This window comes from Telmatherina bonti (genome assembly GCF_933228915.1).
Source record: "Telmatherina bonti genome assembly, chromosome: 9".
Classification (NCBI taxonomy): Eukaryota; Metazoa; Chordata; class Actinopteri; order Atheriniformes; family Telmatherinidae; genus Telmatherina; species Telmatherina bonti.
In genome coordinates this window covers 29,904,655-29,930,079 of record NC_136627.1, presented here as the reverse complement: position 1 = coordinate 29,930,079, position 25,425 = coordinate 29,904,655, and the positions used below count along the sequence as shown (strand labels likewise).

The 25,425-nt window shown below is 37.5% G+C and overlaps 2 protein-coding genes across 2 annotated transcripts in view; one reads left to right on the top strand and one right to left on the bottom strand.

Moving 5' to 3' along the window:
- Nucleotides 1-25,425, bottom strand: part of nbeab (neurobeachin b) — a gene marked incomplete at both ends in the record, with an annotated part of 192,563 nt that overhangs the window by 47,613 nt on the left and 119,525 nt on the right. Inside the window, 2 exons of the mRNA XM_079246781.1 lie at nucleotides 9,966-10,102; nucleotides 15,154-15,300. Coding sequence (XP_079102907.1) covers nucleotides 9,966-10,102; nucleotides 15,154-15,300 — 284 coding nt within the window. The remainder of the gene's footprint in view (nucleotides 1-9,965; nucleotides 10,103-15,153; nucleotides 15,301-25,425) is intronic.
- Nucleotides 7,380-8,472, top strand: mab21l1 (mab-21-like 1; the record flags this gene model as incomplete). Its single annotated transcript, XM_079246782.1, has 1 exon — nucleotides 7,380-8,472. The coding sequence occupies exon 1, from the start codon at nucleotides 7,393-7,395 to the stop codon at nucleotides 8,470-8,472; it is 1,080 nt and encodes a 359-aa protein (XP_079102908.1). The 5' UTR covers nucleotides 7,380-7,392.

Below are 25,425 nucleotides of genomic sequence, written 5' to 3'. Positions count from 1 at the left end.
AATTTTTTTAATAAAGCCCAGTGAGATGACAACCATAATGAGTCCAACAGATGAAAGCTCAGCAGGACAAAGCAACATTCAGATAGATCTCCATTCACACCAGGACAGCAATCTGTGCAAACGCTGTTATTTAGATAAACAAAAGAATTGGATCCAGGGTGGAAAAACCAGATGAAGCGTCTGTGTTTTGGCAGAACCTCAAAAATTAGCTTTTGAAGGATTCAAACATCATTTTAATCACAAACAATTGAAACAATCCTGTTTATCACAAGCATGTGCAAACATATCACATACCCAACTGTCCTTCAATCATGTACAAACCTCCCTCTCACATGCAGACACAAAGACAAAACGATACAAGTTTTGGTAGGGTCCCAATTCAATTGGACAGACACCACATAACAGATACCACAAAAAAAAAGCGCTTTGGATGGGTCTGACTTTAACTTCATGTGGCACTCTTCGCTGAACATGAAGAATTAAGGCCAGCAAAGTTTATATAATGCTTTTCTTAATGAGATACAGCACAAACACCTTTGTAGTCAGAACAAATCCTAAAATATCTTACCTTAAAAGGAATATATATGTAAATTTGTTTGATAAAGTTTGTCACACCTACCAAATGACACGGTTTAATGGATGGTAATTACCATATAAAATAAGCAATTGGCATCCCTCCCCATATGTCCCACTTTTTGGGTGAGAAAGATGGAAATGAGGTGGGGTAGATTTGATTGTGACATGCTCTCCGTCTACACCACAATATGTGGCTTTGCTAGTAACAGGCTAATATTCAGCACAGCTCACCAGCACCAGAACTAATGAAAGTAGACAAAATGTCTCTGCTGCCATCTTTGTCTAGCATCCGCTCAGGATGAGCCTCCCTCTTTCCCTCCTCTCTTTTTCACCACCTCTCTTTTCCTTGCTCTTGAAGGGAGGGTGACAGCAGCATAAAATGGTGGTGAGCAAATGTGCCTTCCATGTGGCAGCAGTGGAGGGGGTGACAGGCCAGGCGGAGGCCAGTGCTATCAGCAGTGTGTGGCTGTTGCTTTGAACGAGCTGGATGGTCGCCATGGAAAGAGATCAGGGCTGAGCTGATGAGACATTAGTGGTTAAAAACAAATGCAGTTCAATATCAGAAGAAGAAAAAAGCATCTCAACTTCTCTAAAAGACTTATAGTTGCTTGATAAAAGTAAACTTTGTTGTTCATGAAGGTTTGCTAGTAACTGTTTATTTGTAGTCAGCAGATGATATTTTATTATTAAAAAAAATGCATTTAAAGATGATTGGTAAATAATTTGTTACATATCAGACATTAAATTATAAAATTCTAATTACAAGATATGTTTAAGAAGATTGCAGTACAGAATAGATAATAAAAATAATCTAAACAACAGTAAAAAAACAAGCTTGTGGATTTAGACTACAGTATAAATAAACTCATTTGGACTGCAAGTATAAAATCTGAAACTTTAAACATCCCGGCGAGTATAGCAAGCCTTAAAGCTAGAAAACACATTCCCTTTCATTGAACAAATTAATGGTTCAGTCATTCCGGGGGATGTTAGTTAACCCTAAGCTCAAGGGATGATGAAGCAAGGGCATAAATCACAGAGTGAAACAAGGCAGACTCCTCCGATTCATTAATGGAAATGATCTGTCAATATGCTGGAGTCAATTCACACGTGTCAGCTGGGCTCAGCTCACAATGGGCCAGCCAACTTATGAACTCCCTGCACCACTCCAGTGAGTCCATAAAACAACTGGCAACGCCGCTGGGGAGCACCCTGAGACACCACCCTCTTGCATGGACCACCAGATGACACAGATGGGGCGAAACCAAACAAAGACGAGACTCCTTTTGTACAAAGAGGGACCCCTTTCAAAAGCCATTCATGCAACAAATTGGGGAAAGCTGGCCATGCAGCATTCTGGGTTTGCTCTTTTATTAGCGTGTGCGTTACGTCACAGTAAGTGAAATCAGATTTATGGTTTCTTTGCAACAAAGGCAGGCAAAATTAACCACACTTTTAGGACAAAAATAAAGCAAAGTTAACCAACAAAAGGGTGACTATAGACCAGGCACATAATATCAAAATCTTTTTTTTTTTCTTTTTTTCAAACATTTCTCCTTTTTGCACAATAATGACCAAAACATAAACTAATGAGGAAACTAAGCAAGGACAAAGCTGATTCTTGCTTTTATGTTCTCTACTACAACTGATTAATTGTTGGCTAAAAATAAAGTTAACTTTTCCAACATGACACAATTTTATCATTTACTCATCCTGACAAGACTGCAGTGAAATTTAAATTAATTTCAGTCTTTGTGTGTTGTTTACTGTATCACTTAAAAGAGCAATGATTCTCCACAGATATAGAGACTCATAACCATTAATATCAGTGTAGGTAGCCTTAAACAGCATCAAGCTTTTGTTCTTTCAAAGGCAACCCATCAGTTAAGGGGGCTATTTTCAATGTAGGTCATTAAATATGTGCGCACAAGCTCTCTCTTGTTAGGCCCTCTGCATTTTTCTTTTCATGTTCCATCTCAGCTGCACACTCGTGCTGCTGCAGCAATCTGCATAGAGAGACATTTGTCATCATTAGCCCTGCTCTGACAGTTGGCACCCAGCACCTCAGATCTATAAGACTGGCAATTATGAACCCTTCATCCCTTATTTAGGCAACAACACCTAATTTCATCACAGGCCTTCCAGACAGCATTTGATTACCAACAACCCCAAACCAACAATATATCTTCAATTAATCTATTTACTTTGTTTATTGCCTCAATCCACTCCTACTCCGAGATCACATAATGTGTGGGAGAGAATTGTGATTTGAAATTATTAATAAGAGAAAAGGGTGGTAGAGAGAATTGTATATGAGCATCAGGGGGTCAATAGGCACATGATTACAGTGCCCACTTTTCAGTAGTAGACATCTTGTAAAGATTAAGATTAATCACATAACTGTTGCTGAACAGCCACCTTTCAGAAACACAGGGCAAAATTTATAAAACCAACAACAGACTAACATTTTAAAATAAATAGATACAACAAATAACAATCATATCAATACATGCATGTGAAATGATTAAACTTGTTCTGATCAATCAAACCCAAATTAGTTTTTGGAAATAAAAGAAAAGATCACAAATAATTAAAAGAACCACGATTGTGCACTATTTCCTAAAACCAGGTTCTGCTTTACTATGAGTTAGCAGAAAAGGTGTAAAGCACTAAAGCACTAAAGCGGCGCCTTGCTTATCAAACAGCTGCGCTGGAAAAAATATCCTCAGAAAATATGTTGAATTTTCCTTTTTTGTGGAAAAACTCACAAATTTCTAGATTTTTAATTTGGCAAAAAAAAAAAACAAAACTAAATCGTATTCATGTTAAATTCATGCAAATACATGCATGTAATTTATCACCAAGGCTGACAGGCGTACCATATTGCAGAGGGGAGGGGTGAAGGGCCAAATGAAAGTGAGACAATCAATTAAGTTTCATAATTTCCACTTTTCATTATATCCCGTTGCTTAAAAAAATCCTAAAGAGCCACCACATTTGGTGATAAACAAACTTGATAGTAGAGAGTCTATTTAGGTGAAGAGGATCTCTAACCATCAAGTATTATGGTCCAGATTCTTGACTTATTCAAGTAAGGTTACTAAAACACAGCAGACAATAAAATAAATGAATGGACACAATCCGAAGGGGGTCCACAGCAAGGCTCCAGGCCTAAAAATTAACTGGCCTCCTACAGAGACACCATATTGTGCAGCATAATAATGCACTATTATTAAAAATCCCAATGACAATTTAATTTTATGGCAAACAAATTTAGAGAAAATGTGTCAAAATGAGTGATTATCCCATGAGTATTTTTTCCCCTCACAGTCTGAGAGCCAGTGAAGTCACATCTCTAAAGTGTCACTGGTTTTAATCTGATGCATGCAGACATATGTCAACGTATTAAGTCCTTTTCAACTAATCTGCACATTAACATGGGCACTAGCTGGTAAAGTCCCCTTATTAATGGCTTTCACAAAACTAAATAACCCCTGATTTTAAATGAAAAAAAGGCATATGGCTGACCTTATTTGTTCTTGTGTAATAGGATTAATAAGTTAATAAATGATCCTCTATAATAACGCTGTCAGTTAAAGGATTGCTGGCCACAAATGGCTTAATCTGGTGAAAAACTTGGTTAAACGTTAGTGCTGCAAAACATAATTGCTTATATTACTGAAGTGGGAGAGAAAATTGAAACTTGAAGACAACTTGTGCTAAGATTACTGTAAAATGTTTCTGTTTACACATTGTGGTCTAAGCCAGTGCAACAGAGAGCTGCGTTGGTTAAATTAAGAAATTAATATTTGGTATTACAGTTTGTTTTCCCCATTTTTAGTCTTGTGTATTTTGTATTATTTTGGTACAGGAAGTAAGATATCACTTCAAAGCACAACTGCTATCATTAATATCAAATGAATACCACTGACTCTGTCCATGTCCATGCTAACAGGATGCTCAGTCTTGCCTTAAGAAAGGAAAAAGGAAAAATGGAGGAGAAAAAATGAATAAGTGAAGAGGAATGCTTTGAAAACAAAGAGGCCTTCAAAACAGGGTCACATGCTTGTGCAAAATTAGGGGAAGTATAAGTCATTGTATTGATTTACACAATCACGGATGCATTTTGCTGGGTTAGAAATAGGCATGTGTTGGAATCACAGTCCCATATATCACACCCTGGAAAGGCTCCAATAGCCTAGCAGTATGGTACTCAGAGCAACAAAGACTGCAATGTTGTAATGGTAAGGATATGAGCAAGAAGACTGGATTGTCTTAGACTAAACCTGACAACTGCTGGAGTCATGGGACTGTGGAGCAGGTTGAGTTACTGTGGGATCTGTGTAGCCACATGCTTTAGATTAGGAGGTGATAATCTCAATGAAAATCCCCCCTTCTATCACGCATAGGGATGGCCAAAGCCTAGAGTACACACTCAAGAGGTGCAACTGGACTCTAAGGTATCTGACTTTGAGCATGATAGTCTGGAAAGTGAAGATAGTCTGGTTTAAATAAAAACCACGTACCTGCTGAGCTGCAGACAGAAAGAGGGAGAGAGAGAGGGGGAGAGAAAAAACTATCAAACCTTGAGAGGGGAAGAAGCTTTTAGCTACCTCTCACCACATAAAACCTTCCATAATGTCCTCCATATCCTCAATATATGTCCCCCATATATGTCAATAAGAATAAAAATGTCTGGTTGTGAAATTTAATCTGACCCAAATGTGATACAGAAGAAGAAACTAAATACATTGTGTGATTTAAAAAAGATTATATAAACAACTCTTTCCCATAATTATATTTCATACCTCAAATTTGTTATCTCAGCCTGGTAACAGTGTAAAATTATCACCAATACTTGTCAAGCTGCAGGCACTGTGTTCCTGACAGGATACAATGATAATGGGAGTCACCTATCTATCAAGGTCCTTCCCTCACTGCTACCCCCCAGCTCAGACGCATCCATGTGGTGAGAGCTGGAGCTGAGGAGCAGTGCTTTGCCCTAATAACGTCTGGTCGTATGCAGCTCTGACTGGGGCACAGATGGGTGTAAATACCTTTATGTTTCTTATCTGATCTGTGCAAGTCATTGTTTGAAATGCTCTTCAGAGCATGCATGTATTGTAAGATGGTGTGCTAGCAATGATAAGTGCAGAGAAGGCTAGTGTGGATAATATCTTTGTTGTGACTGATAAGCATTAAAAAAAAAGTCAACCAGACTCTTCTTAAGTTGAAGTTGTTTTTTATTTTTATTAATTAATTTATTTTAAACTGTGTAATATTTAAACAATGTATAATAATTTAATTCAACTTTTTGGAACTGAATAATTTAGAAATATCAATATAGTAATATTCTATTTCATTAAGAAATTAATTTTAAAAATATCTATAAAACGTCTGTCATGAAAACAAAATTCACTGGAATGATGATATGGCAGCCTGTCTAATACTAAAATAATAATCTAAAGATAATCATATTGACTCTTATTTAAACTGAATGCAAACCATTTCAGATTATTTAATAACATCAAATTACTTCTGATGTACAAAATTGAAAGAAAACCCCGAACACAATGAAGGTAAATGTCAGGATATTTTTGCGATGTGCGACAGATTTTTTTTTTTTTTTTTTTTTAAAGACAACTGGACTTGTTGTTTACTAAACATATTAGAAAAATTAAACTTAATATGTATTTTCAACATTCAGAACAATAAAGGCAGCAATAAAAAAAATCCCATGAGGTTTTTCATCACGTAGAACTTGTTTTGGTCTTTAGGAAATCAATCCGCAACCTTGCGGACTGTTTAGGCATCTAAACTTAACGACAAAAGTCTAGTCAATAAACATGAGCATGTTTTGTTATAAAAATATATGGGCTAAACGAATAAGACATAAATGATACACACATGTAATGTTTTGTTAAATACGCCAAAGGAAATTTTAGTCTAATTCCGAATTATCTGACGCAGTTTTTGTGGGGAAAAAGTGATTCACTGCTATCAGTTTAAATAAAATTGCCTCTTTTATCAATCTTTTTTTTTTTCTTTAAAGGACAATTCTAAATCGATACAGTTTAATATATGAGACCAAATAGGCAGACGATGAAGTTGGAGAATAGCCTGCAAAAGTAGAAAATAAAAGAAAAAAGATAAATAGGCCTACGGCGGTTTTTTTTTCTTTTTTGTTGTGGTTTTTTTTTTTGTTGTTTTTTTTTTTTACTTTTTCCCCCGCCCCCTCTTAGATCCAAACGCTGAGATCGACTTCTGCTCCTCGACATATACTGGCAGTACCTGCACTTTTTTACTTGTATATAACACCCAGGGATGAATTTGTTTTCGATAAACTGCGGTGACGCATTGGACAGCGATTGGACATCTTGGTTTCAACTCCTCCCTTATAACAGTGTGTGTGAGTCTCCCTGTTGTAAAACACAGCAACCGGGGGTTTGCGTCAGGAGGACACGCTCCACTCTGCGCAATTACGCGGCGTCCTAACTGGCACAGTTACCAGAGAGAGAGAAAAAATAGAAAGAAAGCATTTTGCCGGCTTCTGAAGAGGCACAAATGGACTTTTAATCACACCATCCGGATCGTTTCTAGGACTTGCGCTGAGCACTTCGATGCAGTTTACGGCACAGCTGTGACTGTTATGATTGCTACGCATGTGCGCTGAGCACATCTTTATTTTAGAAATAGACTTTTTTCTATTTAGATAGCTTTACCTCTTCTCTAAAATTGGCTCCCGTACAAACAGCCGCGTTGGATCCCTCGGCTTACTGCGAGACTCCGGTGTATAACCCGGATCTCTGCCCTAATATGATAGCCGCGCAGGCAAAGTTGGTGTATCACCTCAACAAATATTACAACGAAAAATGTCAGTCTCGGAAGGCAGCCATCTCCAAGACCATCCGAGAGGTGTGCAAGGTGGTTTCGGATGTCCTAAAGGAGGTGGAGGTGCAGGAGCCCCGCTTCATCAGCTCACTAAGTGAGATGGATAATCGTTTCGAAGGACTGGAGGTCATTTCACCCACCGAGTTCGAGGTCGTGCTCTATCTAAATCAAATGGGAGTATTCAACTTTGTAGATGACGGGTCTCTCCCAGGCTGCGCCGTCCTCAAGCTCAGCGACGGCCGCAAGAGAAGCATGTCTCTTTGGGTTGAATTCATCACAGCCTCCGGTTACCTCTCTGCACGCAAGATCAGGTCGAGATTTCAGACGCTGGTGGCGCAGGCAGTAGACAAATGCAGCTACAGAGATGTTGTCAAAATGGTCGCTGACACAAGTGAAGTGAAGTTGCGCATTAGAGACAGATATGTTGTGCAAATTACTCCGGCTTTCAAGTGTACTGGTATATGGCCGCGAAGTGCTGCGCACTGGCCTCTGCCTCACATCCCGTGGCCGGGACCGAACAGAGTTGCAGAAGTCAAAGCAGAGGGATTCAATCTTTTATCCAAAGAGTGCTACTCTCTGAACGGAAAGCAGAGCTCAGCGGAGAGCGACGCCTGGGTCTTGCAGTTCGCCGAGGCCGAGAACCGGCTCCTCCTGGGTGGATGCAGGAAGAAATGTTTGTCAGTCCTCAAAGCGTTACGAGACCGCCACCTTGAACTCCCTGGACAACCTCTGAACAACTATCACATGAAAACTTTGGTTTCCTACGAGTGTGAAAAACATCCTCGGGAGTCGGACTGGGATGAGAACTGCCTCGGGGATCGACTGAACGGGATACTATTGCAGCTTATTTCATGTTTGCAGTGCAGAAGGTGTCCGCATTATTTCCTTCCTAATTTAGACCTTTTTCAAGGAAAGCCTCACTCTGCTCTAGAAAACGCAGCCAAACAGACTTGGCGACTGGCAAGAGAAATACTGACCAACCCCAAAAGCTTGGAGAAACTCTGAGGTAAAGAAAAAAAAATGTTGGTTCACTTTGTTTTTTAAAAATAAATGTGTCAGAGGCCTGACGTCCTCAGAAACGGACAGAGAGAATATCGCCAACCAGTTTCCAAAATCTTGTGAAATGTGACTGACCTCTCTTGTTGAATATCCTTGTGGCAGGCCTTGTCTGTCCCACCCCCCCTTTTTTTCCTCCTTTTTTTTTTATAATACTGACAGTTTCATTCGCAAATATCCTCGTGCACCTTTTTCTGGTGTTAACAGGCCATTTAAGAAGCAAGTTTAAATTACTGGTAACCATTAAGAGGTCATTCCAGCACCAGTTTTCTTTCCTCTCCGCGCCACGCGGAAAACTAAGTAACACACTTCAGCAAATGCTTTTAAACGAAGCTTCACATCTTGGGGGGAAAAAAAGAAAAATAATAAAACACATCTGTACATTTTATACTGTAAATACATTCATAGATTGTGATTCAAGTGGTCTGATATTGTGAATGTTGTTCTGTGACACGTAAATAGGATCCACCTGTTTAAATCTACTTCTGAACTTTTTTCTTTAACTGGTAGAAACGTTATTGATTTATACTTGCATCAGTGGTAGTCTGATTCACCTGTTTTAATGGATATTTTATTTTTTTTTAAAGTTTACATTTGATGGTAGGCGTACAAGATCTGTTACATCGAAAACATTCCATAAGTTTACTTGAATTAATATTTAAATTACACGAATTATTTCAGTTCTTGTTTTACCATGCTTAGGCCTACACGATTTAAAAAAAAAAAAAAAAGAAAATGACAAAGTATATATAGTATATAAATATATATATCTAACAGTTTAATTGGAAAAAATGCACTTGAAATACACTGGATTATAAACATCTGTGATCTGATTTTTTTCTGTCTTTGATCTAATTTAAAGAGAAAATAAAAGGAGCTGGTTTATACTTGTGTGCCCTTATGATTTTATCTAAATGTGTAATTTTTAAAGAAAAGTGGCCCCAATGTAAAACGCCGTAACAGAATCGACCATTTTTAAGTGTTCTATTTTGACACCACGACACAATATTTAACACAAATCGGCAGGTCTGCAAACCAGTTACGTTTTTTTAATTTACAAATCACAACCATGTGATTAAAAATTTTTCTTTTTTCTGTGAGTATTAAATGGATTACTTGTTGCAGTGAAGGTTTCGTTTTCATAGCGTATATGAAAGTTGAACCTGCAGAAAATATAGCTATCATATGAAAATTATAATTATTCAAAAATGCAGAAATACTTCAAATTGAAGAAATAACTTTTTGGGGAAAAATAGAAGTCAAGGAGAAAAAAAGAGCAGTGGTCATGTCTGGAAAAAGTTATAAAATAAAAATTGAAAAAAAAAGGGCGAATTATTAACATGTTTACATTTGGACAGAGAAACACAACAAATGTAAAACCTGCCAGGAAACAAGCAGCCCACATTAAATACGAGTTACACGCCTTCTTGCAGGTTATTTACCTTCGGGTTGACTCTTTTGAAGGCAGGGTCATCCTCGTCTACCTCAAAGTAGATTTCAGAGGTGGTGATGGACAGAGTTCCCCGCGCGACCAGGACAGGGGCAACAAGCTGGGCCGAACTGCTCAGGACCACTGGGCCTGCAGAATGTACAGGGGGCAGCCACGTTTATCAACCAAATGCTCAAACGATTATAATGGTATTTCTGTAAAATAAAGCGATGCCAACATTAATTCTGAGAAACAAATGAAGGCAAGATATGCAGATACATTCACACCAGCGGCCTGTGCAGTCATGGTGGTGTTTGACTGTAAACATAGGCTGGTCTTTAAAATAATAGTTTAACTTTGTCAAAATTGTGATCATGATACACCCGTAAAATAATGTATCATTCTTACCACATTTAGCCTACGCCCTTTCCATGTTTTCCCCTTTTACCAATGATATAGGCTACAGAAATTATGGTGAATTTGTCCATGGAGATGGCATCAGCAGTGTCTAAACCAAAAGTCAATTCAAAGTAGAGAATTTACTATAAATCGATTAAGTTTTCTATATTTGTTCAAGAACAAATCTCACTAAAACGACAGGCGTTTCCACGAAGTTCAAATGAAACTAATTTTCAATCGTCTCCTGTCACATTGGCTAATTAGATCATAATGTCTGCACAGGTCTGAAATACTAATTTCATCCATTATTGTTCAAGGCTGTGATAAAAGACACATTCACCTGAGTACATGGAATTCTTAAAATAAATGAAAAAGCGTAAAACACAACGCTTTCTTTTGAAAACATACAATTAAAATAAGTTTATACCAATAATAAACCATGATGTTGTATTTGCGACCATAGTCAGCTGATTGTGATCACATATTTATTTCAGTCTCCTCCTTTCTTCTCATCCTCCATGTTCTAGGATCAGTGTCGATGTGGAAGCACCGTTACAGTGATTTGTCTGCTTTCAAAAGAAAGCACACGAAATCGGGATATTTATCGATCCCTTAAACTCCAAAGAGCCACTTTAATGTCTCATCAATCTTAATCTGCGTTCCTCGGCCAATTATAGCCGATAGTGTTACAGGAATACAAGTGGATTTCGGTCTGAACTCCCAGAGCGCCCCTTCATCGCTCTTGCAGGCTGCACAGTTAAACCATCCTCCCTTTTTTCCCTCCGCGTTGCTCGGGTCCATTAACGACTATTCTATCTGCTGATGCTATCAACCCAGACAATACACGCTGCTTACAAGCATCTTAGAAATAACCAGCAACCGCCGTCTGTTTTTTCTGAATTTATTATAACAATCAGTACATAAATACCTGGACAAATATTCTATTATAGTAAAAGTATAATCCCAATAATAACAAATGCTTATTAAATCAGTTGCATTGTTTTTGTTACTGCTGGTCCTTAAAAAAAAACAACAAAGGTTTTTGTGTAAGTAAAAAATGAATTGCCTAGATGTTCACTCCAGCCTATCTAATGCTACAATTCTACAAGAAATAACAGCTTTAGAGGTGAAACATGGTATTTTGTCCCAGAAAGACTTCATCGAGCAAAGCACACTGTAGCTTGAAGCATTAGGCATCCATTGCACATGGGCAGGAAGAGGATTAGGCTGTAATCCCCTCAGGGATTCTTCCATAATTAGGCTATATGGCATTAAAATGTTTACATGAGAATAATGAAATTAAGGGCAAGTTACACAGGATGAGTGGAGCACAGGATAAAACATGGAATACCCCTCTGTTGGGTCTTTCTTTTAATGAAAATGCAAATATTTCTCAAATGACAGGCCAACTTAATGAAGTGATGAAAAGTGTAATTTCAGTGAGGAGGGAGTTGGGGAGTACTACAGAGGGGATGGGTTTATTAAGACCACATTTTATTGGACTGCAGTGATTAGTGTTTTTGTATTTTACATTCAGAGAAGTTGTAGATCTGAGCAGTATCACCTCCTGATGCTGATTTAGAAACACAGATGTGTTAAAATAATCTTTAACATCTAAATTATTAACATGGGGGAAAAAAAACAATGGGAAAAAAAAGCATCCTCTTGTTACATCTTCATAAATGTTATGTCAGTTTTATAAACATGTTGTCACTCAAGGAAACTGTATTGTGAACGGAAACTTATAATGCATACAAAAGGGCTAATTAAAGGAAAACAAAATGGTTGTGGCTGGGAAACCACACTTTCATGTATACCGACATGCTTCCGGTATGTTGGCTTGCTTGTAGACTCCCTTACATAAGAAATGTTCTATGAGATTCCAACTCCTTTACTTTTCCCACTTGCATGCATTTCCATTTCATCCTATAGCTAGAATAGAAAAAAGCCTATTTAATGCCAACACAAACATATACAGCATTTCCTGCGTTTGTGGGGGAGCAATACTAATGATAGGTTCAGTAACCACATACTGCGTGAGCCCATGAGTGTGGGTGCCGCCCCTTTGGCAGTGGCAGCAGACGCTCAACCAGCGGCTGGCAGGAGAAGTGCTTTTGTTGACAAGGATCTACTCCCAGATCTCTCATTAAGGTTGTTCATGCCTGAGATTATATACAGGACCAACATGACCAACCTGAATATTACAGGGAGGGAGCTTCCTATTGACAAAAACGCAAACTAAACTATAATTTTACATGTAGAAAAAAAGAATAAAACAAAACAAAATAGAATTTAGTCTTCAAAGTCAGTATCTGCCTTCAGCATTTGGTTCACTTCACACATCATAAACATATTACAAATATCCAACTCAGCATTTCTCTTTTGTAAGGTCATTATTAGTTCCCTCAGGAGAAAGCCCTCTAAAGCTTGAAAATGAGTCTGTGCCTCGCTCCTCACATTGGCCGGTGAAGGGTTCGTCTGACAGACATGGAGCGTTTGGCTGCCTGCTGGCTCTGGGACAAAAAGGAGGGGTTAGTCTCCTCCTCTGAGATTCATCCTTGGAATCTTAAAGGGGATTTCACTGGTTCACTCTGAGCTTTACTTGCTAAGCCATAAGTGGGTACTTTGACTATGAAACAAACATCTTTAAGCATTTGGCAAATTAGATTTTTAAGAGAATTTTTTTCAACCCCCCTCCCCTTCTGCAGTACCAAACCAACATGAAAACCGCCACCCGGATTTAACTAGACATATAAGTCCATGGGTCTTTTGGGTACATGAGCGATTGTCTATCAGTTGGCAACAAGTCATTTAACCCCAAATGATTCAATGAGCAGCTTCTTATTTCTTAAACAACCGTGGAAAGACCCATTCTGTAGTCCTGGAAAAACATGTTAATCTATATAAGAAGGGTCAAAACACTGGCATGCACCAAGCACAGAAAACATCTAAGGAAGTTGCAGAAACTACTAAACTTTGAACAGTAACTGTCCAACTCGGTATTAAAAATGGCATCATTAAAACCAGTTTGGAAGAGAGAAACCATCTTCTCTGAGTAAGTGGATGCAGATGGTGATAGACAACATTCAGTGAAATAAGGTGGTTTAAAGAAAAAAAAACAAAACACCAGGAGTACTCAGTTTAAGTAAGTAAGAGCATTTACAATGAAAAGGTAATTCGTGGGATTAAAACTGGCTGTGGAGCCAGAAGAAAACCAGGAACCAGTAAGACTGACCAGAGAAACACAGTTCAATTTGCAAGGTAGCATAAAGATCAAGCTCTGGAACAATAAAATGTTATGTGTGTGTGTGTGTGTGTGTGTGTGTGTGTGGTTGCTGCAGATGGTTAGGTCTAGGTCTAACAATATGTGTCCAAATAATAAGGTAAGATGACATCCTGAGTTTACTGAATATGCCGGTTACCCCAGCAATGGATTTTTTTCTTCCCTGATGATCTGGGCATATTCCAAGACGACAATGCCGGGATTCATCTGGCTCAAACAACAAAAGAGTGGTTTAGGGAACATGACACATAATTTTCACACATGGATTGGCCACCACAGAGTTGAGACCTGAACCCGTTAAGTATCTTTGGGATGTACTGGGAGGGCTTTGGAGAATGGTCGGACTCTTCCATCATCACTACAAACTTGGTGAAAAATGAATAAAACACTTGGATGGAAATAAATCTTGTGAAATTGCTAAAGCTTATTAAAACAATGCATTAGCAAATGGGTGAAAGGTGGTCAAACAAAACATTAAAGTACATGACCTTTTTTTAAATTCTTTGATTCTGATATTTTATTTTTTTTTATTTTGGCATGAATCCACATATAAATTATTATCCAGTAATGATAACAGATGATAAAAGAAAAGATAAATCAGTTTTCAACCACGTGCTGAGAAACAGACAGCAACACTTCAGAATTGCTTTATTTGTTTTTTTTTGTCAATGGAAACAGGAATAGCTTTTTGGCACCAAAAATAATAAAGGGACAAGGTTAACATTTAGCCAAGAGACATTTAACAGGTGATTTCAAACTAATTACATGAGGTTTTATGCCAAACCTTCATTCATTCATTCATTCATTCATTTTCTAAACCGCTGATTCCAATTCAGGGTCGCGGGGAAGCTGGAGCCTATCCCAGCTGGCATTTTGGGCAAAGGCAGGGTATACCCTGGACAGCTCGACAGTCCATCGCAGGGTCATGCAGAACTTTAATAACTGATATAGTTTAACATTGATAGGAAATAAATATCAATATTACATACATAACATAAATAAACAAACAAAAGAGGGCTACAGCAAATAGAACATTCAATTAGCTTTTTATAAAAAAAAAGTTGGAAAATCTGGATTTATCTTTACTCAGGTGTTAATAAAACCTTGAGAAGACTTGCCTCTGACGATAAACAGTCGAGAAAAATACTGAGCTAAAGCTGAAGCTGTCCAAACCAGACAAAAGAAACATCATATCAAACCACATCTATCAAAATTTAGCAAGGTGGTCCAGATCTGAATAATGACTTGGAAGGAAATCTACATTTAGCAATTCTGATAAACTGAGATCTATATATATGATTCTCAGATTATGGATATCAATACAGTATATCCTAATAACTTCCCTCTCAGTTGTTTTGTCACCACCACACTATATTGAGCATCAAGTTAACACACACACACACACACACACAGATACTTAAACAACAACTATGAGAATAAAAACTGATGCAGTGGAGGATGATAATAATGTAAATTTTATGTTAAATGGCAGTTAGAGAAACATTGATGTATGACGTACCACCCAAGTTGTCCATCTCCTTCTCCTGCAGCAGGCTGACGGTATCATCGTCTCCATCCAGTATCAGTTCTGTCTCAGGGTTCTGACATGCACCGGTTGGGCTCCGGAAAACCGACTTAGCCTTGACCAACTCATCCTCCTTTAATCCTGTCAAAACACACGTTTAGAGAGATCATTAAATGCCATAGCTTTCCCTCGAAAACTAAAAAGTATTACTACATAATATGCTTTTCCAAGAGTACATTTTCTCCAGTATTGTTTAAAGAGAACACCTTAATTTAAAGATATTTTAATCCTTGGCCTGTCCGAAAAGTAATTAAAATATTTACTCTATTTTTGCCTCTGGTGGAAAAAGCGGGTGTGTTAATGTTGGGGCTCAAACTCAGTGGCAAACAAGAAATATTTGGCAAATATAACTACGGCAGAGGGATAGCAAAAGAACAAATAAACAAATGAATATTTTATTTTTTATGTCTGGTTGTCCGGCACAACCTATCCCTTACGGGATTATTCAGACACATTTGTAAATAACACTTTCTTTTCCCTGATCCATCATGTTGACACCTCATCGTCATCATAAAACAAACAGTACAACAAACTCTGGATTTCATTCTCAACCTCTCCGAGCTGACAGTAATGGCATAATCTTAGATCTTTTTCAATTCCAGTGTAACGTCCTGTTTTAATTTGTAATGGTAACATCTCAGAGCAGAACTGTTCACACAGAGACCTCTGACTCTTAGAACATATGCAGCATATGTTTCACTTTCATGCAGGCTTTAAAAGAAAATATGTACGTAGTTTCAGTCTATGATTGATTTTTTTCTAACCTTTTAATATCATACTTTCTCAGGGCAAATTACTTGATCCTCTCCACATCCACCTTCTTTCTGTGAATGTAGAGATGATCAAGAAAATAAAACAGAATATCATCTCTTACTGAGATGCCACATAAAAACTCTCATGCTATCGGGTGAGTCAAGCGTTCTTTTTCATAGATTAGCCATATTTACCTTCCATCTGACTTCACGTGCTACTATTAACAGCAGTTATGGGAACAAATATTTCAACCCCTAGGAAGTATCTTTATATCCAGTAATGCACATTTATAATTATATTTAAGTGCCTAAATACAGACACTCCAGAGGAGTAGTTAAGAATAGGTCAAACATAACTGAGGTATGTTTATGAATTCAAGACTGGAATTTCTAATGCAGAATTGATATTCATTTTTCCTTATACCAGGTTTTCTAAATTCCACAAGTATAATAATTCATCTGGTGGCATCAATCTGGGCTCCTATGATATATTAAAACACATTTCAGAAAAAAAAAGGAGGAATCTGGTGCAATATGACACTTGCAACTAATGGGTTTTCCAAAGCTAGATATACTAATTTATAACCCAAGTGTTAGAGTATGTCCTTATCCATTACACTACATATATATATATATATATATATATATATATATATATATATATATATATATATATATATATATATATATATATTCTTTTTTTTTAAATTTATTTTTAAAAGTATTCTGATGTTTTGTTGCAAACAGTACAAATAAATAAATAACCTGCCAAAACACATCTGTAGGATTGATGCTATTTCTGTTCCTTTAAAATCATATCACTATCCTGCCACTTACTGTGGCAACTTGTAAACTTCTGTTTAGCAATACACTTACCCCAATTATCTGTAGCAAAGAGTAAGCATTAGTATCTTTTATTGCAGTAAATATAATTTAGTTATAATAAGTAAGTAAGAAAATGTAATTGCATCAAAGTTGAACAAATCTTAACATCCACCACACATTTTTTTGGATTTCATCTGTTCAGCATGACTAAATCACTAGTTGTACATTTCAATTTATTCTTACCTTGTAAGTACATTTCTAAAGTTTAGCTTTTATGGGCTTTTAAAATGTCTAACTCACAAAGAGATACAAAGAGAAAAAAAAGCATACAGCAATAAGCAAGTAACAGCATGAGATACATGATGATATGCAAAATGATCCTGATGTAAGATGCATGTTAATATCCTCACCATAATATATGAAAGAATGTCAGGGTTCTGTACACATTTGTTCACTGAACACATTTTGAGTTGTTGAGCACAAGAGATGTTTCAGCTTTCATTTTTAGACAAGGTCAGCAAAGAAATATAGAATGCATCTTAAAAGACCAACAGCTGAGTCAGACGATTCATCTCAAGTTCATCGTAGATTAGAGACATCGTCTGTCGCTAAGGAAGATTTGACAAGAGTGAAAATGAACAGACGGCACAATTAGGAGGCTGCTTATGGGAGGACTTCGTCATATGGCTACAGTGGAACATATTCATTGAAAGAGAAGCATTCATATATCCTGAAACACAAAGAGGTCTCACAACAGATGTATCGGCTAGTCAGCCAGTCTCTGCTGCACAGCTGCTCAAAACATTTATATGAATTTGTTTTTTTGAAGTCCAGTGTAGGAAATAACAGAGAAGAAATCTGCAAGTGCAAAAGGAAGAACACATATCAAGGTATGGGAGGTGGCTGACACTCGTCTGACATGTTTTCTTTCAGCACAGTTCTTAATTCACCTCTACCTCCCCTGAGGAGCATGTACCTTGTCTTGAAGAGGTCACATTTGACTGTTGTCAACACAGCTACTGAGAAAAAAGCCTGTTTCCTGCTCTGCCTCATATCTGGTGTGCTTTCATCAGGCAGGGAGAAGAAGTCTGAGCGTTTCAAAATGAATTCTGTGTAACGTTAAAGGCAAAAGCCAGCCAGCGGTTAGAAATCAAAGCATAATGAGTGAAACCTAAAACTGTAATGCTGTAAGTCATCATCATGCTGCAAGTAAATGAGTATAAACTCAGCAAACAGGACAATGACCCGATTGGTAATTCTGGACAGGGTTAAGTAGACCAAATACACCATGTTGATTTCAACATGCAAATGCCCAACATGAACCATTTGTGTGTTTTGCAGGAGGTTAGGGTTGGGGTATGAACAAAGTTTGAACCATAAGGCATGAGGCAATTTGTGCCAGGATGACGGTTAAGTGACAAAGTATTCATTCATATACATTCATTCATTCACTACTGACAAAATGTAATATGGCTACTTTTTCCTAAAATGAAGAACTATGATTAGAAGGACAAAATGTGTTGACATGAAGAGCAGTCTCTTCATGAGTGATGGTCATCTGACTCAGAGGTACAGTTGTCCTAAAAGCACTGCTGTAAAAAGAGTCGCCATTTATCACGATGACAGAGCTTGCTGCACTGTGTGTCGAGTCTGACTGATATGGGTGTGTACACCCATAGGCACTGTATCAGAGGACAAAGAAAATGGTCATTTCTTAATAATTTTTTTTTTTTTTTTTTTTTTAATGAATGTCAAATGCACATTATTGGCACTAAAAGGATTTAAAAAATTTTAATGGTCTTACATTGACTTGATGGTGTAAAAAGTTTTTATATTAGCTAAACTTGTGAAAACAAAGGTATAAATCTGTTGTTATTCATCAAATTATAAATTACTTAGCTAATCTTGACAATAGTGATATAATTCTGAAGTATAATAAATACTGGCTCAAAGCAGAACAGGTGCATATTCATGGTTAAGTTGTAAAAAGGTTTAAATACTTTTAAAATCTTGTTATGAGCAGGTGCAATAACTAAGTGGATACAAATGGATATCAGTATTAAATGATAGAAAAAAGTTGCTAATATATACATACAATCTTGCAAAATTAATTAGTACCCTTCTATTTCACCTTACAAAAGCAGTGACACAAAAAGCTTCAATCATTCACTTCTCAGAGACACAGCAGGTTTATTTCATGCTTTCTTTCAAGCTCTTCAGAAACAGTGCCAAAAGAAGTCACCAATCACCAGTCTCCTGGGTCATCTTGTTCAATCACTGAGCTGAAACCGCCGCAGAGTGCACTAATTACAATCTGTAAAGTGCTTTGCAGAGCTTTTGTGACCACGCTCGAGACTGAGGAAGACCTGTCGTCTGTCACCAACGGAGGCCGCCTCTGAGCACTGCTGGGATTCGGAGAGGATGCTCAGCTGCCTCCAGAGTATCAAACATCTGGAGTTGATGCAGGACTATTACATGCTTTAGCTTTACAATTCTTATTTTACAAGTGTTCAAAACGTTTTAAATGTTTAAAAAAGAAATAAAGTTGTATAAAGAAAACAGTGTGACATTACGTTTTCAGTTCAATACTTTTTCACTCATGATAAAAATGCATTTAATTATAAAATACAGAAAAAATCATTTCTAGCTGGATAGAACGATGGGAGGGCAGCTTCAGACACTCCTGTGTGAACAACTAGCAGACAAAACATTTATTTTGCAACCACCGACAGAAGCTGAAATTTTACCACGGTATTAGAAAACACACAAGAACATTCAGGGATATAACCACCTTTACTGTAACTAAAGTCAATGGGATGGATGAGTTGTGAAAAATGAACGTGATCTTTTTATCAAAACAATTTTTTGGGGGAATTTTAGACAAAAAAGCTGAAATGCAAAGTAAACACAGTAAAAGACTGTTAAACCTTCGAAAGGCTTCTCAGTCAACCACAATTCACGCCACATCTTTGAATATATTTAATGCTATATATCTAAAAGTGGAGATGTTTATTGTCTTCCATTTTAAGGCCTCAGTAAAACTGGTTAATACTTTTTCAATTTTCTGCATAACAATTCATTTTTTTCTCAAAGTGAAAACTACATAAGATTGCTTATTTGGTAAGTAGTTTCATTATTGTGCAAAGATGTCAGCATTGAAAACCAGTGGTTGCACATTTTCATCCGTAAATGAACTGTAAGCTGGAAAATAGCAAATCGTTGCTCTTGCTGAGAACAAATGATAAAATTACACAACACACTGAATTTAACCCACAGCTGAAAATGCACAACTATCTCAAATAAAACCTTGACTGTAAGGCTTTTTACCAGGTTTCTTTCCATTTCAACGCGTCCTTCCGTCATATCTGTGTAGAAAGCATGTGTTTGTACTTGCCGTGCTTCCATAGCTCATTTATTACAGTAACAAAAAACAATCATTTCCAACAGTTTTCTGCACTCATTGCATCATCCGTATAATGTGAGCTCCATATCTTCCATTTCTCATACTCTGTTTCAGATCCTGCACTCCCCCACATTCCACATGGAGAGAATAAGTCCTGTTCATGGGATCACATTACAGATAGGGGCGATGCAATTCTGCCCAGTGTCTCTTCACTTTTATTTACTCTGAAAGATGAAATGAGGGGGAAAAAATGACAATTTCATACTTCCTGTGAAGCAAGCCATCCGTATGTGTTTTAAGTCAGTAAAAGTAAACATTGGAACTTTGATGTAGGGTAGTTTACACAGTGCAGACGCTTCCTCTGTGATTTTCATCCAGTATCCTGGGATGTGCAGAGCATACCTACTGCGTTGCCAGAGGTTAAAAACGATCTCATCTTCTTTTCATCAAAACAATAAGAACAGTGCATGATAATACTCACATCTGGACCTGAACATTAAGAATATATGTATATTATGTACTTTATTTAAGGCTCTGTTCAGATGTCTGGCCATGCATGTTTATAAATACCATGGTGTAATCTGTCACAGTTTAATGTCCTTGATTATAAAGCCAGAGAAGGTTAATTTCACATCACGATTCTGTGTCTGTTGAAGTTAAAAGCTATAAAGATCTCTGCCTGCCGCAATCAGCTCTGAGAGAAGCTGCTCACCTGAAATGAGACAGCAAGGACACCCAGAGGTAAAACACCCCGTTAAACATTTGGATCAATATTAACGTGACTTCCATTTCATGCTTGCCCAGTTCCAATCACCTAACAATATAGTCTGATACTGGGTGGAGGCTGGCTGTAACACAGCAGGTTATTACAGGCAAAGGGCAGAGACAGAATGTGCTGGCTAAGCTGTCAGCGCTGCTAATAGACAACGAGGCAGAGTTTAAAGCAGAGTTTAACCTCCCATCAGTGTACACACACCACACACACACACAGATGCACTGATTGTGCCATCAGACCAAGCTGATTTTGAAAAAAGGGGAATACTTTTTCCCTGTGTGGGAAATTTCAGGGAATTGTATTTATATCTCAGGGGACAATTTTCATTTTGTTTCTAGCCAACTGGGAAAATTCTGAGAAAATCCCTTTCTAAAACATTTGGTCCAAAGGACATGACATGACTGTTCACAAAAAGTCCTCAGGTGATTTCTCTCCTCACAAGAAATCAATTCATCTTCTAACATGGTACATAAAAATGCATTATCTTCTAACACCAAAATCACAGCAAAGAAGATTTAATCTTTTCCAAAATGATGCAAGAAAAACTACTGATACACTTTCATTTTATAAAAAAAAAAAAAAAAGGCAACTACAGGGTGGAAGTATGGCTGTATTTCATCCTGTTTTATTTTTTGCCAAATTTAAACATGTTTTCATCTCTATAAGATAATGCTTATTTAAGAGTCAACTGATCCTGGAGCTTTAATGAAGATTTAAGGGTAAACTGGGCCCAATGAATCGGGCAACCTGCTCTAATCTCTTAACTTCTGCGCCAAAGTTATTTGCTAAAGATTATTGTTGTCCTCAATACAAGTTAAAGTGAATTTAAAAAAACAAAAAAACAAAAGCAACTCAACACACGCACACTGACAAAGTGTCATAATACATAAATCAAAAAACTGCCAACAGTCACCGCCAACATCTATGAAACTCTAAAAAAGAACAAAAAATGCTTTTCATTTGAACTCCTAACAATACCGGGCCTCTGCTGTGCTACCACATCAAAGTCTGCAAAAAAAAAAGCCTGAAAAAGCTGCTCACCTCTCAGAGCCATCCGACTGCAGGCAATCCCTTTCACTTGACAAGTTTATACATTATTCTGCTCATTAAAACCACCGCATGCCAGCAGGACCTCAACAAGTCTTCAGTCAACTACACTGGAGCTATTATTCCAAACAGTAGAAAAAAAGCAGATGGCTGAAAAACATTTTAGTAAATCACTACTCATGTTATTAAAGGAGATAATAAACGCATAATTTGAGCAACAGTGCAAAAAGGATTGCTAATCAGCAAAGTAAGCGTTATGAGACAAAGGTAGAAATTATATTTTTATTTGTATAAGATTTGCACTGGTAGGTGTTTTTCTTAGCTTTTCTACCTTGTACGTCCTGACTTGTTGGTTTGGCTTAGTTTTGCTATTGCCTAAGATACTGTCTAGTTTCTCTGTATTTTCTGTTTGCTTCCTGATCATCAACACACTTGATTTGCATAATTTGACCCTTGTTAGTTTACTCTAGTATATAAAAACCCATTGGTTTGTTTTGATCTCTGCCAGATAATCGTTTCCACAGTTCTTGTATTTTTCCTGCCCTGTATACTTTAGTCATTTTTATTAAACCTTCAATTCCTACATCTGCCTGCCTCTCAGTCCTGTATCCTTTGAGTGAACAACCCTGTCCTCATCCCTTTTGGCTGATTTTTGGTCATGTGATCTTTTTTTTGCCAGTGCCCTCACAACTAGAGGTAACATAAGGTGGTGTCTGCACTCACAGAGATTACTCAGGTGCTGCAGTTCATCCAGGATGATGCATCAATGCACATAGTGGCAAGAGGTTTCGCTGCGCCTCCCAGCACAATATTGAGAGCATGGCAAAGATACCACAATACAGGCAAATACACTGGGAGTTAAAGGAAGACAACAGCTCAGCAGTAGGGCCACCATCTGCTCCTTGGTGCAAGGAGGAACAGGAGGAAGACTGCCAGAGCCCTACAAAATTACCCCCAGCAGACCATTAATGTGCATGTTTCTGCTTAAACCATCAGAAACAGACTTCATGAGATCTCAAGGTCCACAAGCGGGGCCTGTGCTCACAGCCCGATTGACATTTGCCAGAGAATACCAGGATCGTGACATTCAGCATTTGCCACCCTGTACTCTTCACATGGATGAGAGCAGATTCACAGGAAGCACATGTGACAAACGTGAGAGTCTGGAGACACCATGGAGAACATTCTGCGATCTGAAAAAACATCCTGCATGACCAGTTTGATAGTGGAGCAGTGGTGGTGCGGAGAGGCATAGTCTTTATAGACCTCCATACGCTAACCTGAGGTACCTTGACTGTCATGAGATACCAAGATGAGATCCTTTGTCAGACGATGCCGTTGCAACGGGAGCTGAGTTCCTTTTGTTGCATGAAGATGTTCAACATCATGTGGCTGGTTTGTGTCAGCAGCTCATGTATGATGAAGACTCTGATGCTATGGAGAGGCCTGCCTGCTCAACAGACCTGAATCCAATTGAGGATCTCTGAGACATCACGTCTGGGTCCAATACCCATCGACACATCGCACCACAGACTGCTGAGGGGTTAACAGATGTCCTGATCCAGGTCTGGGAAGAGATCCCTCAGAAGACCAATCATCTCATTGGTAACATGTATTGTAGGGACATTGTTGGGAGGTCAAATCCAAGAAGCTCATTTTCAATTGTTTTGAGGAATTTCTACCTATGATCTGATCTTTTATTGGAAGTATGATTCTGAATTCAGACCTTCATGGGTTCATAATTTTAATTTCCATTGATCATTCCTATGTTTTTTTGTTCTCAATGCCTTCCATTTATTTAATGAATAAAGATTTTCAAATCAAATATTTCATTAATCATTAATCAAGACCTAAGATGTGTTGTGTGAGTGTTCACTTTATTTTGTTTCTTTTAATATCATATATTAGAGTTAGAAATAGTATATTTTTTTGTCAATAAACAGGAACATCCCTTTTCTTTTCTTTTTTTTTTTTTAAACCTGTCCTGTCAAGCACCATCACAGCAGAATGATGGTCTGGCTGATGTATTGTACAGAACAAATTTACTTTGCCAAATGGAAACTTTTGGAAATAGGGCTCCTCTTGAATCTTACATTTTATTATTTACTTTATTTAAACAGTTTTTTAAGATATTTATTTCATTTTGAGATATTTTATTTTGATGAAGGTCCATGTTTGTTTTTTCACAAATGTAATGGTCATCTTTATGTCTAGCGTTGGATGATAGATGATTTTTTTCTTGCCAAATATTTCAACAACATATGTTATTAACTGTTTTATGTTTTACTGACTGATTTATATTTCATTAAACATCTTTGGGATTTGTCAAAAAAACAAACACCTTAAATTACAACAAACCAAGCAAATGGCAGTAACACAGCAGAAGCAATGAATTATTATTAGTGAGTCGGTCCTGTGTGTGAAATAAAAAAACAGTTTCAACAGGAAGATGCTTCAAAAAGGAGGGGAAGATTTTCTATTGATGTTTCAATGCATTTTACAGGTCCACTGATATTTATTTAATGGCAGGCAGTGTTGATGCAATGCAATGCAATTTCTTTGCAAAAGCTTCCCAAAAGTCTTCTTTTTATTCATTTATTTTTTTAAACCCCAAATAGGTCAAAACTGCTAAAATAACATTTGGTGACTTGGGCCCTACCCACAGTGGAATCAACACATCACTAGAAGCCAGCAAACTTTAGTTTGTAGCTTAAAAATCCCAGACGGAATCAATCACCACAAAATCTAAAGCAGAAGGTGCAATTATTGCATGAGACTTATATGTGGACCACCTGCTGTTGAGAAAACACCTGCCAAGTGTTTATCTCCAGAACTACCATGATGTACATGCAGAGGCCTCCATGGCAACACGCAGAACAGCTAAAATACCTTCTAAACCCATCAAAGTGTGCATACATCTAACACTGAGACACAATTATCAACACTGAATAATTATGCATAAGAAGAGTTGCAACTAAAAATAACCAAAAAAAGGAAAGAAAAATGTTATCTTGACCAAAGTGAAAGCTCATTATTATAGTCATTCCATAGTCAATACCTTGTATTATAATAGATATGCTGTGGTTTTCTCATACAGGCAGGACAGAAGGAGTGATTAAAACAGCACTGAGCAGTCTGGGTTGCAGGATGTAGGCTAAATTGACACAAGGTGGTGGGCAACACTACACTCTTGCCTGGGTCAATAGGAAATGTTTCAGTCAAAGGGAAGAAAACTGTAAAAAAGCAGAGCCAATTTGTTCCTGAATACGTGTTGCAATGGAAATAAAAAGTGTAATAAAATGGATGTGTCATGTTTCATTTACAGGACTCATAATTAATGCTACCTATAAAACTTCTCCTGAGCAGAATGCTAAACTGCGTGGGCAATCTGGGTCTTAACGTTC